The sequence below is a fragment of the Thalia democratica genome, chromosome 3 (genome assembly GCF_965202585.1).
Source record: "Thalia democratica chromosome 3, ktThaDemo2.hap1.1, whole genome shotgun sequence".
NCBI classification, from domain to species: domain Eukaryota; kingdom Metazoa; phylum Chordata; class Thaliacea; order Salpida; family Salpidae; genus Thalia; species Thalia democratica.
This window is the reverse complement of record NC_139167.1, coordinates 47,731,257-47,747,336: the sequence shown is the minus strand read 5'-3', so window position 1 is coordinate 47,747,336 and position 16,080 is coordinate 47,731,257. Positions and strand designations below refer to the sequence as shown.

At 24.6% G+C, this 16,080-nt stretch overlaps 1 protein-coding gene across 1 annotated transcript; it reads right to left on the bottom strand.

The window, feature by feature from the left end:
* Window positions 1-2,237: 2,237 nt before the first annotated feature.
* LOC145832004 (tubulin alpha-1 chain-like) lies at window positions 2,238-10,010 on the bottom strand. Its single transcript, XM_082939363.1, has 9 exons — window positions 9,899-10,010; window positions 7,908-8,130; window positions 7,168-7,272; window positions 6,674-6,870; window positions 5,823-6,054; window positions 4,741-5,006; window positions 4,163-4,356; window positions 2,804-2,951; window positions 2,238-2,433 (listed from the first exon to the last, which is right to left on the bottom strand). Exons 1-8 carry the CDS (start codon window positions 9,899-9,901, stop codon window positions 2,807-2,809), a joined length of 1,365 nt encoding a protein of 454 aa, XP_082795489.1. The 5' UTR covers window positions 9,902-10,010; the 3' UTR covers window positions 2,238-2,433; window positions 2,804-2,806.
* Between the last annotated feature and the right edge of the window lie 6,070 nt (window positions 10,011-16,080).

Sequence of the window (16,080 nt, the reverse complement as noted above, 5' to 3'; positions counted from 1 at the left end):
TTTGTGCTAAATGCTTTAATCATCAGCTAGTACGGTTTGAATTAAATGACACTATACTCAACAATGACACAAAAGTTATACAAAAAATACAAAAAACGTTAAGACGTAATTATTAAATATTTTACAGTAAAAATATAAGTGCAAAACTTAATCTTCCATCCAAGCAAACAATTAATATTTTCAAAAGTATAATTAAGTGACTTTAAAATATTTTAAAATTTACAATGTTTTAAGAGGAGCTTTTTTATATGTCGAAAAGACGATATAAATTCACTCCTCTTAATCAAGCAGCTTTCTTTTTTCAACGCATACATAACAGCCGTTGAATCTTTTAAGCACAGCCTACAAGCAGGGTTATTACCATTTGCTATCGGCCGTGCTCTTTTTATTACCTCCCAAGTTGTTCTAAAATCAATGTTTTTGAGCTTTAGGTCACAAACATACTTCAAAAGCTCATTCTTATTTTCATATACACCACCTTTAAAAGATTTTTTATGGTAATCATGTCGGAATCTGAATTGAGTTGAGCATAAGCCGATTTAGAACTTCTTCTCAAGGCTAGAGTTAACTGTTGCCTTGTAAATAATGTTCTCCGAATGGCAATTACCCCTTCTCAAATTATATTTGCAGCCACCAGCGCAATTACATTGTTTCTGGATTAGATTAATTTTATCTAATATCTTTTGATTGTGTAACTTGATTAATCTCTCCAAAAATGTTTTGTTTAAAGTTTTAGTTAAATTTAAATTCGGTTTAAAAAATAGTTTATCTAAATACTACATTAACAAATAATAAATGATTACTTTTGTCAAACTTTATGAGATGAATTTAGTCAATTTCTGAAACTACAAAGAGTAATTAGTATAACCAATAGCTTGTCAATATAGCATCTAATTATACTGGTTTAAATAGTTGGGGCAAAAAGTGTATGATAATTTTTGCAAAATTAGCAAAAATCCTACGAAAAAAAGTTAATTAATATCTTATTTCATTTGGTAAGGTTGTGTTTAATATGTAGGCTTTTTTACAAGACGTCCAAACAATCCTGGATAAGACGTTAAAAGGTATTAGTGGTGTACTACTCGAAAACCGAAAGGTTCTTCGTGCACCAGGTCAAATTCCATATATTTTGAGCGTTATATTTTGTCGTTCAATTTATAAACTACCTTTACTAAAAGGTTATATACCCTTACTACCAACAGTTTGTAACAGTATAATGTATGTTTTAATTTTATTTAATTAGTATTTTTTAAGTATAGTTGTTAGTTTTAGTTCTGTAAAAGTATACGTCTTAGAAAAACAGCACAGAAAATAAAATAACTATCAATTAAATTTATCTTTGTCTTCTAAAATTATCTTAAGTAATTTAAAAGAAGTTAATATAACAAAGCAAAGGCAAAATAATTTAATGTTAGTTGGTTATTTGGAAAATTTTACAGAACAACTATATTCAATTTTTTTAAATTCTTCTTTATATATCGCATGGTTAAATGAAATATTTTCTATTTTACGGGTAGCTAGTACTTTTTAATGCTTATATTGTTTATATTATATATATTATATACATTGTTTTTTATTTTTTGTTAAACATGCTAAATTTATAACCATATAAAAATGACCAGAAGCTTTAAAATCCTAAGAAAAATTTTTTTGAAGTCTGCTTAAAGTTAAATTGTACTTACAATAAAGAAACTTTTAAAAGTGTTTTCTGAAATCAGCTATTTTAGAGAAGGTAGATGCTATTGTATAGCTTTAGTTTTAATTAAGAAATAAAATAACAAAATTGCAAATAATTAGTATTTAAAAGCAATTTATACTAATTAGTAGTTACTAACTAAATTATAAACATTTCGTAGTTTTAGAATATCATATATATTATCATTTTGTTTTAATACTTTTATAAAGAAATTTTCTAATAAGCTCAGTATTTTTATGTAAAACCATTAAAAAAGACGATATTTTTAAGGTTTATTTGCTACTTATTCTTTTTGAAAACTTCTATGAATAAAAGTTTTAAAATATCTATTTCAAAAATTTTATAGTTTTAAAGTTTTTCTAAAAACTTTTTTATTGAAAGTAAATCAAAACTTTACTATTAAATAGTAACTAGACTTTTCAATAAATCTATATTAAATGGTTTTATGTTATACATGAGCACTTTTATAAATTCTCATACATCTTTTATAATTAAAGAATAAACCACAATTTTTAAACGTTACAAAAATCATTATGAAAACTTTGTTTTGCTGTTATTTATTCGTTGCAGTATTGCTGACGACAAAATAAAAACCTCAAAAACAAACAAAACAAGTTTATATTGTATTAATGTTTTGTAATCGCTGTTGTTAAATTTTTGTTGGTTTTTCTTCACCAGTTTTTCTTTGTGTTGTATTTTTTGTAATTGTGTATGATACTGGTGGAAACGATTATTTTCTGAAATTTAATTTACTTCAAACTGTTATTTGTTTTAACTTTTATTACTTAAAAATTTAAATTTGAATTTAATGAAAAAAAAAATTCACGTTAATGATTTTTAGCACTATTAAAACAAATAAAAAGTGTAAATATACTAGCTGCATTCTTTTTTCAAATAGTAGATATAACGAAATGGATTAGATTTTAAATTTTACCTTTAGAATTTTTACTCTTTTTTGTTTAATTACAAGAGATATTGATAAAAAACTACTTCAGTGATTAAAAAAAAACTTAAATGAAGCAATTTTTTAAATTCTTTGGGTTAGGTAGTCTTCTAGTATGCAAAATAACTGGACGTAAAATTTAAGTATAAACTAAAAACAAATACTTCTCAGTATTCCTCCTCTTCATCTGAACCTTGTTCTTCACCGCTGTCTTCCGTGTCGACTCCAACTTCTTCATAATCTTTTTCTAATGCAGCAAGATCTTCTCGAGCTTCACTGAACTCTCCTTCTTCCATTCCCTCGCCCACGTACCTAGTTTTATTTGTAGCTTACAAGGACATGGCTTAAAATTAAAAGCATAGAAAGGCTTACAGTTAAAACAAACAAAAACAAATTGCAATTAAAGTTACCTAGGACAAATAAAAACAGAAGTAACTCTACAAAAAAAAAAAGTATTTTACAAATATCTAATTATAACAAAAATTTCCTTGTTGTTTTTACTAACTTTATGATTTGGAAGCGGTTGTCATATACAGTAGACTACCGCTTAAGTACGCAAATTGAACCCGACCAAAAAGTGCGTACTTAGCACGGGTAGTGCGTACTTTTTGACGAAATAGTATAATATGAAATTTAGTTGTTTGTTTTCTTTCTTACAACTAGCGACCAAATAATTAAGCCAAATAAACAAGTCTTTTTAGTTTAAATAACATTTGATACATAATTCTAATCTGCAAAATGTTATAGTATTTTTTTTTTTATAAAAATTTTCTACATAATGCTAGTCAAGCTATGACAAGCTATGTTATAATTTTCCATGACCTAAAAAGTGTTTGATTTTTTTTATTTGAAAGAAAAACGTTTCAGGACTGTTTTTGTAAGAAAGTTTATATCAGTAGAAACATTTATAGTATAAATGCACAATGATAAGATGCTCATTAATTTTTTTAACCTTAGTTTTTTGTTGTTGTTGCTTCTTTTTATATGTTTATTTTGACTTTATAAAAATTGTAACTAGTTTTTGTGGTTAACTAGTTTTGTATTATGTCACATTGAAATTAGCCTTTCTTTTGCAGATATTCTGAAAGTTTTTGAATACAAAAAATTTAGAAATTTTTTAAAAATTTAGAGAAATTTAGAAAAATGGATGGAAAGGGTCAGAAAATAACTCTATGGAACAAGTCTTTAGAAAAAATCTAAGTCTGAAAAATTTTAAATTTTTATTGTCTTTCTAGGTAAGTGCGTACTTAAGGCGAGGTGCGTACCAAAAAAAGTGCGTACTTAAGCGGTAGTATACTGTAGTTAGTTGTGATAGCTAAAAGATTTAAGTGAATTGGATTTTTTGAACCTAGATTAATTTATACCCATTAATATGACAAAAGTTAATTTTAATCGAAAAGCAATTAGATAACTATTTACTGACATGTCTTGAATGTACTTGCTATGAACTTTTGCATTTTAAAGCTTTAACTTTCGAAACAGCTGAAAATTGCGTTAGTAAAAAAATTCAAGCTTAAACTAACCAGTGAACAAAAGCTCTTTTGGCATACATAAGATCAAACTTATGATCTAATCTTGCCCAAGCTTCAGCAATTGCAGTTGTATTGCTCAACATGCATACTGCTCGTTGCACTTTGGCGAGATCGCCTCCGGGAACAACTGTGGGTGGTTGATAGTTGATGCCTACCTTGAATCCAGTGGGACACCAATCAACAAACTGAATATTAGTTGAATATAGGAACTTAAAAAAATGTATTTAACCAATTTTAGATTATTAACTTTATCAATTACTTTTGTTAAGATTTAGTTAAATCAGTGTAGAGTAGTGATCTTTTTATAATTGACTTTTTTTGTAAATTATCTAAACTAAAATATTTTGATTGTAACAAATATTTTATGTAGTTATTAAAAAATAAATTTCAAAGTAATCATAACAAGTTTAAACAGTATTCTTTCTTTATTGCACTAACACATTTTTCTGTTTGTTAACAGGTTAACACACTTTCAATGGAGCTATGAAGTTCTAGAAGTTTTAACCCATAAATAACTTAAGTTTAAAATTTAAATAAAAAATTCTTTAAATGTTATATTTTTTATGTACTTGAATTGTTCTTTTTGTTTTGATTGAGGCGATTGCAGCGTTCACGTCTTTCGGAACAACATCGCCTCTGTACAGCATGCAACAAGCCATGTACTTTCCGTGACGAGGATCACATTTCACCATTTGGTTTCCCACTTCGAAACAGGCATTTGTGATTTCAGCTACGGAGAGCTGCTCGTGATACGCTTTTTCTGCTGAGATGACGGGCGCATAAGTCGCTAGGGGAAAGTGAATGCGTGGGTATGGCACCAAGTTGGTCTGGAATTCTAAAACATTTTTTTTACATTGAGTGGCTAAAGATTAATAAAAAAACTATTTAGTTTTTAAAGTTTAGTTTTTAAAATTTATAAACACTGATTTAAAAAAAAAAAACATAAGGTGTTAGAATAATACGAAATATTTTTATCTTGTTCTAGAAAAAAATAAACAAGGTATATTAACTTATTAAGAAATATTAACTTTACAATTTTATACAAAATAGACTAGAATACTGTCGATGTTTATTTCAGAAACTTTGTAATAAACTTAAGTTATAAATGTTTTAATAGATTTATAAATAGTTTTTAGTAAAAATAAAAATACGTTTTTGTATAGATTTTGATATACAGAAATCAAGTTCTTAATACTAACAAAAATATATTAGTTTTTAGAAGTTTAAAGTATTAACATTATAATCAACCCATATTATAAACTTAAACTAGGAATTCTAGATAGTCAGCTTTTTAAAAACTTGAAAAAAAAAAATTTACAGAAAAAGTATTTTTAATTTTTTTATAGCATTTATAACAATAAATTTTTTTTACAATAGCTAATATTTTAAAATTAAAAAAATGTTTGCAAAAAAAAACAACAGGGTTATAATCCTTTAAGTCTTCTTAGAATAATTTTCTTTGAAATACTTAATAAAATACTACAATAAAAATCAAAAATAAGTTACTTCAAAGAATGTTGGTAATTATTAAAAATTAGAACGCAAAAATATGTGTTTTGCTTTTTAATAATTAACAAATTGATATTAATGTAACAGTTTTTAAACGCTCAGTCAAATTAAATGCACAACTATATACATAAATTGCAACTACCTGTAAGGTCAACGTTAAGAGCACCATCAAATCGCAATGAAGCAGTAATAGAAGAGACAATTTGGGCGATTAATCGATTAAGATTAATGTAAGTTGGTCGTTCAATGTCGAGGTTTCGATGACAAATATCGTATATTGCCTCATTGTCGACCATGAACGCACAATCAGAGTGCTCGAGCGTAGTGTGAGTTGTTAAAATTGAGTTGTATGGTTCAACTACTGCTGTCGATATCTATATTTCGTTAGAATTACAATAACTAATTGAAACATTAGAAAAAATTAAATTCTTTACAAAGCATATTAAAAATATGTACATGCTTGTAAAAATATTTTAAAGAATTTTACATAGCTTTTATAGGTTTGTAGTAAGACAACACAAGCAGAAAAGTTTGTTTCATTTTATTTGCAAAATGTTTAATATCATTCTTTTTGTTTTTAAACTTTACATTTATTAAAAAAATACTGTTTTTAATAAAAAAACCTCTGTTCTTTTATTATATTCTCTATAATTTTTCATGAAGACGGACTTGTTAAAAATCACTTTTGTTCTTTTTAGGTTATTTTGTATATTTAGTAAAAAACGTATAAGAAAATTAATATAAATGTCTTTTTTAGTTAACTAAATGGTATTTTACTTAAAACTAATTTAATGTTCACAACTTAGTTTAATGCTGTGAAACGTATTAGTTTATAAAAACATTATTGATTTTCTACGAGCTTAATTTCAGATCGATTTTTTTACTAAAAGTTGAAAAGGTTGACAATTTGTCAGATAAAAGGTATGTATCTTAAATAATACTATTTAGAGAGGTAACACAGTTTTTAACTAGAAAATAAAACAGCATGTTTACATGTGGAGCTGGGTATATTGAGAACTCAAGTTTAGATTTCTTTCCATAATCTACGCTCAACCTCTCCATAAGAAGTGATGTGAAACCAGAACCAGTTCCCCCACCAAACGAATGAAAGAGAAGAAAGCCTTGAAGTCCAGTACACTGGTCTGCCATTTTCCTCACACGGTCTAATGCTTGATCAATGTGTTCCTTACCTTTAAAACTAAATGCTTAATGATTTTTATAGTTCTTTAAAGGGATATTTGTAAATGTAATGAAACAAAACATATTCCATCGAGTAGTGAACTTACTGTATAAAATTTTACTAGCCACTGCAAGTCTGATTAACAAAAATTAATTGATCACAATTGATTACTTACAATGAGTAAGAAAACAATTAAAAAAAGCAAACAAAACACTAGATTTACTTCCAGCAAATCTAAAAAAGTTGTCAGCCGAACTAAAAAACAAGTGTTTAAATTTCTGAAAAAATGAACAGTTTACAAACAGACCAGTTGTATAGTGGCCCCTGGCATAGTTATTTGCAGCGTCTTCCTTTCCTGAAATCATCTGTTCCGGATGAAACAATTCTCTGTAATGACCGGTTCTTATCTCGTCTGTTTAATTTTTCAAAATGTACTTAGTATTGTCCAGGTAGTTAGATTTATTATAGTTGTAAAAAAGAAGGTATTATCTTTAAAAAATAAAACCACGAGTAGTCAATTTTGTTACACAAAGCTCTTAAACAACTTAAGCAATTAAAATAAAATAGAAAAATAACATAGTTTAATATAGAAATAAAAATAAACGATTTCGTTTTACCTAGTTCGTTTATTAACAGATTAAAAGTTAATACTATCATCACTTATTTTAATTAAAAAAACTTGTATTAATTATACCTTTTATAGCACATGAAATACACGAAAGATCGTTTATTTTTATAATTTTACAATTTAAATTTACTTGGAAACAATTTACGAAAACCAAAAAAATAAGAATTTTTCAGTTTTACTGAGCATTTTGAATTTTCTAAAATATAATGTTTAACATAAAAAATTACCCTAAAACTTTCAGCAAATTGTAAAAGTTATAATACTTGGTTAACCGATCATGCACAACTTAATTCTTTATAAAGACTAAGTAATTCCTTGTACACCTGTTTTAAAAGTCTGTTAAGTGAAAGTTTGTATAAGATAGGCTAAACATATAGCTAAAAGCATTATACACGTATCAATAAAGTGTGTTTACAAACCTACAACACTCGGCTCAAGATCAATAAAAACAGCTCTTGGAACGTGTTTTCCAGTGCCAGTTTCACTAAAAAATGTATTAAATGAGTCGTCGCCTCCTCCTAGTGTGGAGTCACTTGGCATCTGACCGTCTGGCTTAATCCCATGCTCTAAACAGTAAAGCTCCCAGCAAGCATTGCCTATTTGTACACCGGCTTGACCGACGTGAATAGAAATGCATTCCCTCTAAGATAATTTGTTTATTTTTAGTATAGGGTTTTCTCAATTAATTTAAATTTCAGCTATTGTATTATTTGTTAGATATTTAGTAAGCAAAGCGATATCATATCTCTCAAACTTGTAATATTGTCATAATATATATACCATTAAAAGCTGTGTATTTTTATTCGGGTTTACTTTCTTATTTAAATAACTAAGATTCGCTTTACAAATTGGTTATTTAGTTTCTATCAGATTTTAGGTCACGCAAATTTTTGCATATTATTTTTTATTAATACTTATACTTAAATACTTAATAAAAAATACACATATATGTTCTACTAAGACTTATAGTAGTTATAATGACCTTAAAATTTATCTTTTTAACAGATAATAAATATGTAAATACAAGATTCTTACATATTTAATGAGTTAAAAATACTTTATAAAAAGTTTACAGAACTGTAACATTTAAGGTGTTTGCTTATACACAAGGCTTAATTATTTATGAAATAAGCTCATATCGTTTTAAATATCTAACAAGTTGCTTTATTTTAACAAATCGTACAGTAAACATCTGTTTGACTAAAGAGTTATTTTTAAGAAAATCAAAAAAAAAAGTATATTGACTTATTCGTATGTATTAAAAAAATTCTAAACTTTTTTAGAAATAAACTATAACTTTTATAATTTAAAGCTATAAAACTTTTTCTACCTTTTTATTTTTATTTTTTAAGAAATCTTAATACTTATTTTTTTTTTGGAAGCACAAGTTTTTAAAATTTTCTTCAACTATAGTTTCATAATTAGATTTTTCCATATTTTTTCATAAAGTTTTTTATTGTTTATTGAATGACAAAAAAAAGCTCTTAAAAAACTCTGTTCAAAGACATAGTGTACGAAAAAGCTTTTGGTTATCGGGTTTTATTTTATATTATAAACTTGGAAAATGTAATTAATAAAATTAAAACAACGGCTGATGATGTATTGAGACTTTTTTTGTATTTCTTTTTTTTTAATATTTGAAAAGACTTTTGTTTATTGTTTTAATATTAAAAAGTATTTCTATTAAACTGTTTATATTAATTTTAAAATAAAAAATTTTTCTCTTAATATTTGAAAACTTAATAAGCTATTATAAACAAAATCAAGTCATGTTTTACTTTTGGCGATATTTTGTTATAAATGTATTTAAATGGTAACTTTTTTATTATGAGTAAGTTCAAAGTTCTTTAATTTTTTTGTTTATCATATCTACATTTTACACAAAAAAAATTCAGAGCCATAAAGTCAAAAGCTTTATCATCATCTCTCATACTTTAGACTCAAGCAATAATGCATAAATGTTTCTGAAAAAAAGTATATGTTTGTACTTTCTTTAAGCTTGTAAAATATAAAGCAATTTTTATATTTTAATTTTAGTTGCTAATCAACTTAATGTTTAATTAGCTATATCATTATAAAATAAGAAAATAGTATATGTTAGGTTTTTAATACATTAAACTGTTTTTACATATTATGTTAAATGTTTAAATTAAAATTGTGCTTTCGTAGAAATCGTTTTATAATTATCATTAAATCTTAATGTAGATTTATTAATATAACTAAAATACGTTATCATTAAACATAGCTTTGTTAAACTAAACACTAAAAACAAAAATATAATTTATCAATTATTTTTATGTTTTCTTGTACATCACTTTAAATTTATTTTTTATGTAGCATAATTAAAATGAAAAAAAAAAGCCTAAAAATCTAAAACTACATTTATGCATACTAAGACAAATTTTCTAACCATTTTTGCATTTAGTGAACAGTAAACTTCTAAGTTGGAACCCCAAACACTAAATCGTCGAAGTTAGGACACGACAGAAAAAGCTGAGATCAAAATAATCTTTCATGGGCGTAACTTTAACTTTATATATGCAAGGTTTTCTATTTTACGTCATAATCCTAGTTTCTTTGCATTTCTAGCGCCAGTACGGATGAGCTTATAAAATATTTATGACAGTGCTAGAAAGAGAGCTGGTCTGAAAATTTTAGTTAGGCGAATGAATAATTCAGTTAGAAAATGCCAAGTAATCAATAGTGTTGAATTTAAAGACTAAAGTAAAATTGGTGTTTAGTAACTATTAAGTTTTTTTTTATTATAAAAAACCTTAAAATACAATCTAGTTATTTCTTATCATCAATATGTAAAACTTATAAACTTATTTCAGCTATAAATTGCATCATAGGCATAAAAATTATTTTTAACTCTTACTTATTCATTAAAAAAAATTTTTATACTTTCAGTCTTTTTTTGTGTTTTTTTTGGAGTATATTGCTTTTATCATCTATTTTTCATTATCATAAAAACGTATAAACCTTTATAATAAAATTTAATACATACGACGTTCAAAGTCTGTTATAACTTATGAAATACAGTTAATCATAACTAATCTTCAAAAACTATCCTTGAGTCTTTCGATTATATTAAAAAATCTTATCGTTTTAACGATTTGTTTTTGAAATTACTTAAAAAGAAAACAACCGTGACTCTTATTTTAGTTATATGTTTTAAATGAAGATATTATATTTTTTAAGTTGTAGTTAAACTTAAAAAAACTATTTTTGATTCCTTTTTATGTTTATAAGCTCGTAAAACTTTATGTTTTGTAAAAAAAAAATTAATTAAACGATTTCATACTTTGTTAAACATAAGTGTTGTTAGTTTAATAAATTTATACGTGTAGTTTTTATACTCAAAACTCATTTTTTTTACAATAAAATATTTTAAGCATCAGTTTTGTTTTATTTTAAAGTTGTAATTGTTATAAGTAACTACTAAAATTTTATAAAGTTGTTGTAGCGATATTAGAAGAAAATTTTAGAAATTATAGAAAGTTCTTTTGTTTAATTTTTGAAGTAGTATATTATTATTAAGGAACTACAAAGCTGTAAAAAACTAAACAATTTTTTTACTAAGTTTGTCAAAAGTAATCTTAAAATTTTGATAGTGATTATGAAATCTTTGTTAATATTTTCTTGATAAAGCTTACAACTATAAATAATAACTAAACATAAAAAAACTTAAATTAAATCAAAAGCTTTTATTTATAAAAAACGGCTTTAAATGTGATTTTTATTTTAACTATTATTATATACAACTTACTTTGGTTGAAAAACTTGATTTGCTTTTAATATAATTTATATCTATATAAGTTTTATTTTTTGTAAACAACTTTATCTAATTACCTTTTTACAAATAATAAAACTGAATTTTATAAAAAAAAGTTATATACATCCTTAAATTAGTATGTAACAGGTAAGGTATTAGAAAAAAAAGTTTTTATGATATTGTCTTATATATCTTGTATATAGTATATTGTATACTATTGTTTATTGAATAATAGAAAAATCGCTAGGAAATTTGGTTTCAGGGCTTAATAAGTATATAAATCTTTCGCTTTGCTATCAAAGCTTTATCAAAATAAAATGTAGAATTTTTGTTTACTTTTACAAACAATGTTATTAAAATTAAACTAAAACTCTTTAAAAAAATTCATAGTATGAAAGTGTAATCGGAAATTTATTCTTTAATTTACGGTTAAAGTAAAACAATCAGTGTTTCAAACTTAATTTGAAAACATTAAAGACTTTTATTTTCCTGAAAAAAAACTAAGAAACTAATATAAATGTATAGCTAGGTAACCTAGCTACTTTAGATAATATTACTGTAAATGTAGAAAATTTCTGATCTTTTACTCTGATATCGTTGTTATTGTACTTATACAGTGAGATTTTATAAATAGGTTTATAATACATAAAGCTAAATACTAACTATCAATACAACTTAACTAAGAATATTTTTTTGAATTTTGCTGCAGTGCAGAATAATGATTTTTAAAGTTTATTTTGTTTATGACAATAAGTTATTTTAACTTTTTATTTACAGTAAAAATCAAAAGTAATAATTAAATTTGTTAAAACAACAAAAAGAATCCAATAAACTTTGAATGGCTTCATTTTATGTGATATGTCAACTCAACATTTTAGGTTATTTTGATTGCAGAGCTTTCTTAATCTATAAACCTTACAAATTATCGTTGGATAAGCAAGATCTGTTTGTTAACTCTAGACTTGTTATAAAAATGAGGCTTACATTAGTAGACACATTTATCTGCTCATGTTATGTTTAAGCTTGTAAAAAATTTTTTTTTTTTAATAATTAAAATTAAACTCTTTTTAATATATACATATACACTATTTTTAAGTCTTATTAAAAGCTTAACTTAAAAAGTTTATATTTGAAAATAAAGCAACCAAGATATATAACACTTTTACTAATAAACTTAAAGTAAGGTAATGCTAAATAAATTTTTATAAAAAAGTAAAACAATTGTGTTTTATCGTCATGAAGAATGATTATAGATTGTGTTCAAAAATTAAACAGAAATAATAAACATATAAATTTTAACAGTAATCAAGAATTATCTAAAAGTTTTAAGACCTAGTTTTCTGGAAACTATTTCTATAAATTAACATTACAAAAATATTTTTCACTTTAATAATTATTATGAATTGTTCTACTATGGTAACAATAATTTATATGTACAGCAGTGGCGGCTCAAGGCTGAAATCCCGGAACCATTGCTACCGCCAAACATTAGGGCACAAAATTAAACACAAAACTCCTTAATATACACTTCTTTTTAAATGGTTATTTATTATAATAGCCCTATCTTGCTTATTATTCTTCTTTGGTATTCTAAAACTAGTTTTAAATATTTTAAGTTTTTAGATAATACATTTAGTACTAAATATAAAGATACCTAGCTCAATATGGTATAATACTTTAAAAGAAGTCTTGATTTTAGGCTGTCTAGTTTCTTTAATTTACTGCAAATTATTAATTTTATAGCTTCAATTTTTTTTTAATCAAAACAACGTTTCACTCGTTTAAAAAATTTAAATGAGATATTCCGGTATTATTAAAACTTAAAATACTTTAAAATAAACACATTTCTTCTCACATATTTATCTTAACTTTTAAAGACTATATTAACAACTGAAGATTACGTTTAAATTGTTTAAACGAGTGATACACTGTTTTTATCATAATTTTTTTAAATTTTAAGCTTTATTATTCTCTTCAATCACAAGTTGAGAACTATTTTGTAATCTTAAAAGCTAAAAGTATACAAATGCTTTATTTTGGCAACTTATTTCTTTAAATAAAATTTGACTAATAAATTCTGTGTTTACAATTGTTTTAAATTCAGTTAAAATACTAAACGATTTTTTTTTAAGTGCATCTATTACAACAATTTTGAGGTAATCTCAGTTTACAGTAAAATTGTGTTATATTGAAGTAAGAATTTATTAGTTTACTGATTAGCTATTAGTTGTTTGCAAAATATACCATATTTCTACTATATTTTTCTCTTTGAAGTAGAGTTATTGGTTTACTAAAAGAAAATTTAAAGGTAAATTTTTTTCTCAACTTTTATCAAATAAACAAGTTTTGTTAAACAAAAATAAGAAAGAAATTAATAATTATAAAACAAATAAGAAAAAAAATAAACAGCTTAAGTTTATTAGAAATTATAGTTAAAGTAGTAATAAGTCTAAAAAAAGGGTTATTGTGGTGAACGACTCGATAACCGAAAGGTTCTTACGCACACCCGATCTTAGACTAAAATTTTTGAGCGCTTTTAATTTGTTGTTCAATGAATTATATTCTAGTAAAACTTTCCAAAAAAACAGTAAAAAAGTACCTTAGTATAATAACTGATGTACTTTAAAGTATTCAATTAATTTAAACGAACAATGTTCAAAAAGTTAAAAATAAAATTCTTAAACATTTTTAAGCTTTTTGAGCCCATTTTAACAAAATAAATAACTTGATGAGTAAAATTTTCATAGTTTTAATTTAGTTAAGTCTTGAAATAAAAATTGATTTTCTTATATATAAGCTGTTTGTTAAAATTGTTTAAAACTTTATACTAAAGCAAGATGTACAACTTTTTTAGAGTAAAATTAAATACAGTGCTTGTTTCCTAGTATGATTTTTATAAAAAAAACTTTTTAGTAGAAACTTAGGATAAATAGTTTTTCGTTAGAGAAGTATAAAAAAAAGGGACCAGTTGCAAAGTTTACACTTTTTCAGGTACAAACATCAATTAAACAGATTTAAAATAGCTAAAACATTTTTTTTAAACGTCTCAATAAATTTTAAATATAGAGTTGTTTATGACCTTAAAGTATTTATTAGTAAACCCAAATTTGTAGTTTACGATTTCTAAAAAAATTTCGGAATATAGAAGCTAGCATGTTTCATTTGAACTTTAAGTACTTAAAAATCAGATTACTTGTTCATTAGTAATAAAAGTTTTACTCAAATACAAATGGACTCCTTAGTTTTCTTTAAAATTTTATTTATTTTTGAGATTATTTTTTAAAATTTCAGAACCAGTAATAACAAATAGTAAATATCTTGAAGATAACTAGACACTTAGTTTAAAAAGCTATATGTGTGGATTATTTAAAAAATTTTTTTAGTTAGTTAAAGTAATTTTTTTTTGAAAAGTTTAATTTGATTCTATAAATTAAGAATACTAAAATTTCAACAGTTATCTTAGGAAGTTTAAACCTTTCCAAAAAATTAAACAGAAAAATCAGTTATTTGATGTTTCCAATTTTACAGCCTCTATGTAACATTTAGTGATTTTTAACAAAAGAAAACTTACTTTATACATAAAGTTTTTGAAAAAAGATTTTTAAAGCCTTTTTCTACATAATACAAGTATTAGTTAGTAGTATTGACCACTAATCAGTTCTAACTCGATTTTAATGTTTAGAAAACCTAATGTTTAAGTATTCCAGCCTCGAAAAATAATATGTCAATTAAAATACTCGATAGGTTCGGTTTTTAAACAAACTAGTTCAATCAGGAATATCCTTTTTAATTTTTTTGAACATTAAATGTCATTCAATCGAAAAAGATAATTGTTTTGAGAATTATTTCTAAATTAGTTCGCCGTTCATATTTTTAATCTCCGTGACTTATTGTTTAAAACTGTTTTCAGTGCCTTACCAAATTTATTTCTTAGTTTAAGTAGATTGGGAACGAGTTAAATATGCACGAAGACTTTTTTACACGAAAAGGTCTTTTTTGCACGAGAGTAAAAAAACAAAAAAAAGCTACCGACCGAGGGAAAGGGTTAACAGTGATAGTAAAAATAAAATTAAAAAAAAGATAAAATAACTTAAAAAAAATTTCAACAAATGCAAAATAACCCTTTGTTCAAAGTTGATGCCGTGCAAAAATTTCCCTTCGTGCATATTTGACACCTAACCGAGTAGATTATATAACTGAATTGTTAATATATTAAATTAAACCACTAAAAACACAGGAGTTACAATATATACATTAGTTCTAACACGGATAAGTAGAGTTAAATATAAATGGGGTGCCTTTTTAAAGTTATTAATGCAGCTTATGCCAATTAAAATAATAACAATTAGAAAATTAAATGCTTAATTAGTTTAAGTAATATATAGTAAATTACTTCCACAACTTTAATATAATTACTTCAGTAACAGAAGAAGATATTTGGTATCTATTGGACTCCTCTAAGCGAATAGGACTCTTAAGATCATAAGAATAACAGTTGGTAACGTAACTTTAACAATTTAAGGGGTATGGTAGGAATAGTTTATGATAGACTAATTTTACGTGTAACAGAAATATATTCTTCATTAAACTTAAAGATTAACAGACTATTAAATTTTTTTTAAATTCAATTTAAGTATTAGTTTTGAATCATTACTTTTAGCAATTTAACATTTACTTATCAAAAAAATTGTATATTACATTTAAAGTTTTAGTTTTGAATCATTACTTTTAGTAATTTAATATTTACCAAGTATACATATTACACAGAGATTTATTACAAGAGAGAATGATAATAGCTGTTACATTTATTCATATGT

Bases quoted from the DNA above. Each gene is read 5' to 3' on its own strand.
- LOC145832004 (XM_082939363.1), bottom strand. The intron at 6,871-7,167 runs GTCTGTTTGTAA...TTAGTTTTAAAG, and splicing joins CAGGGGCCACTATACAACTG to GTAAGGAACACATTGATCAA. The intron at 2,952-4,162 runs GTTAGTTTAAGC...AAATAAAACTAG, and splicing joins AAAAGAGCTTTTGTTCACTG to GTACGTGGGCGAGGGAATGG.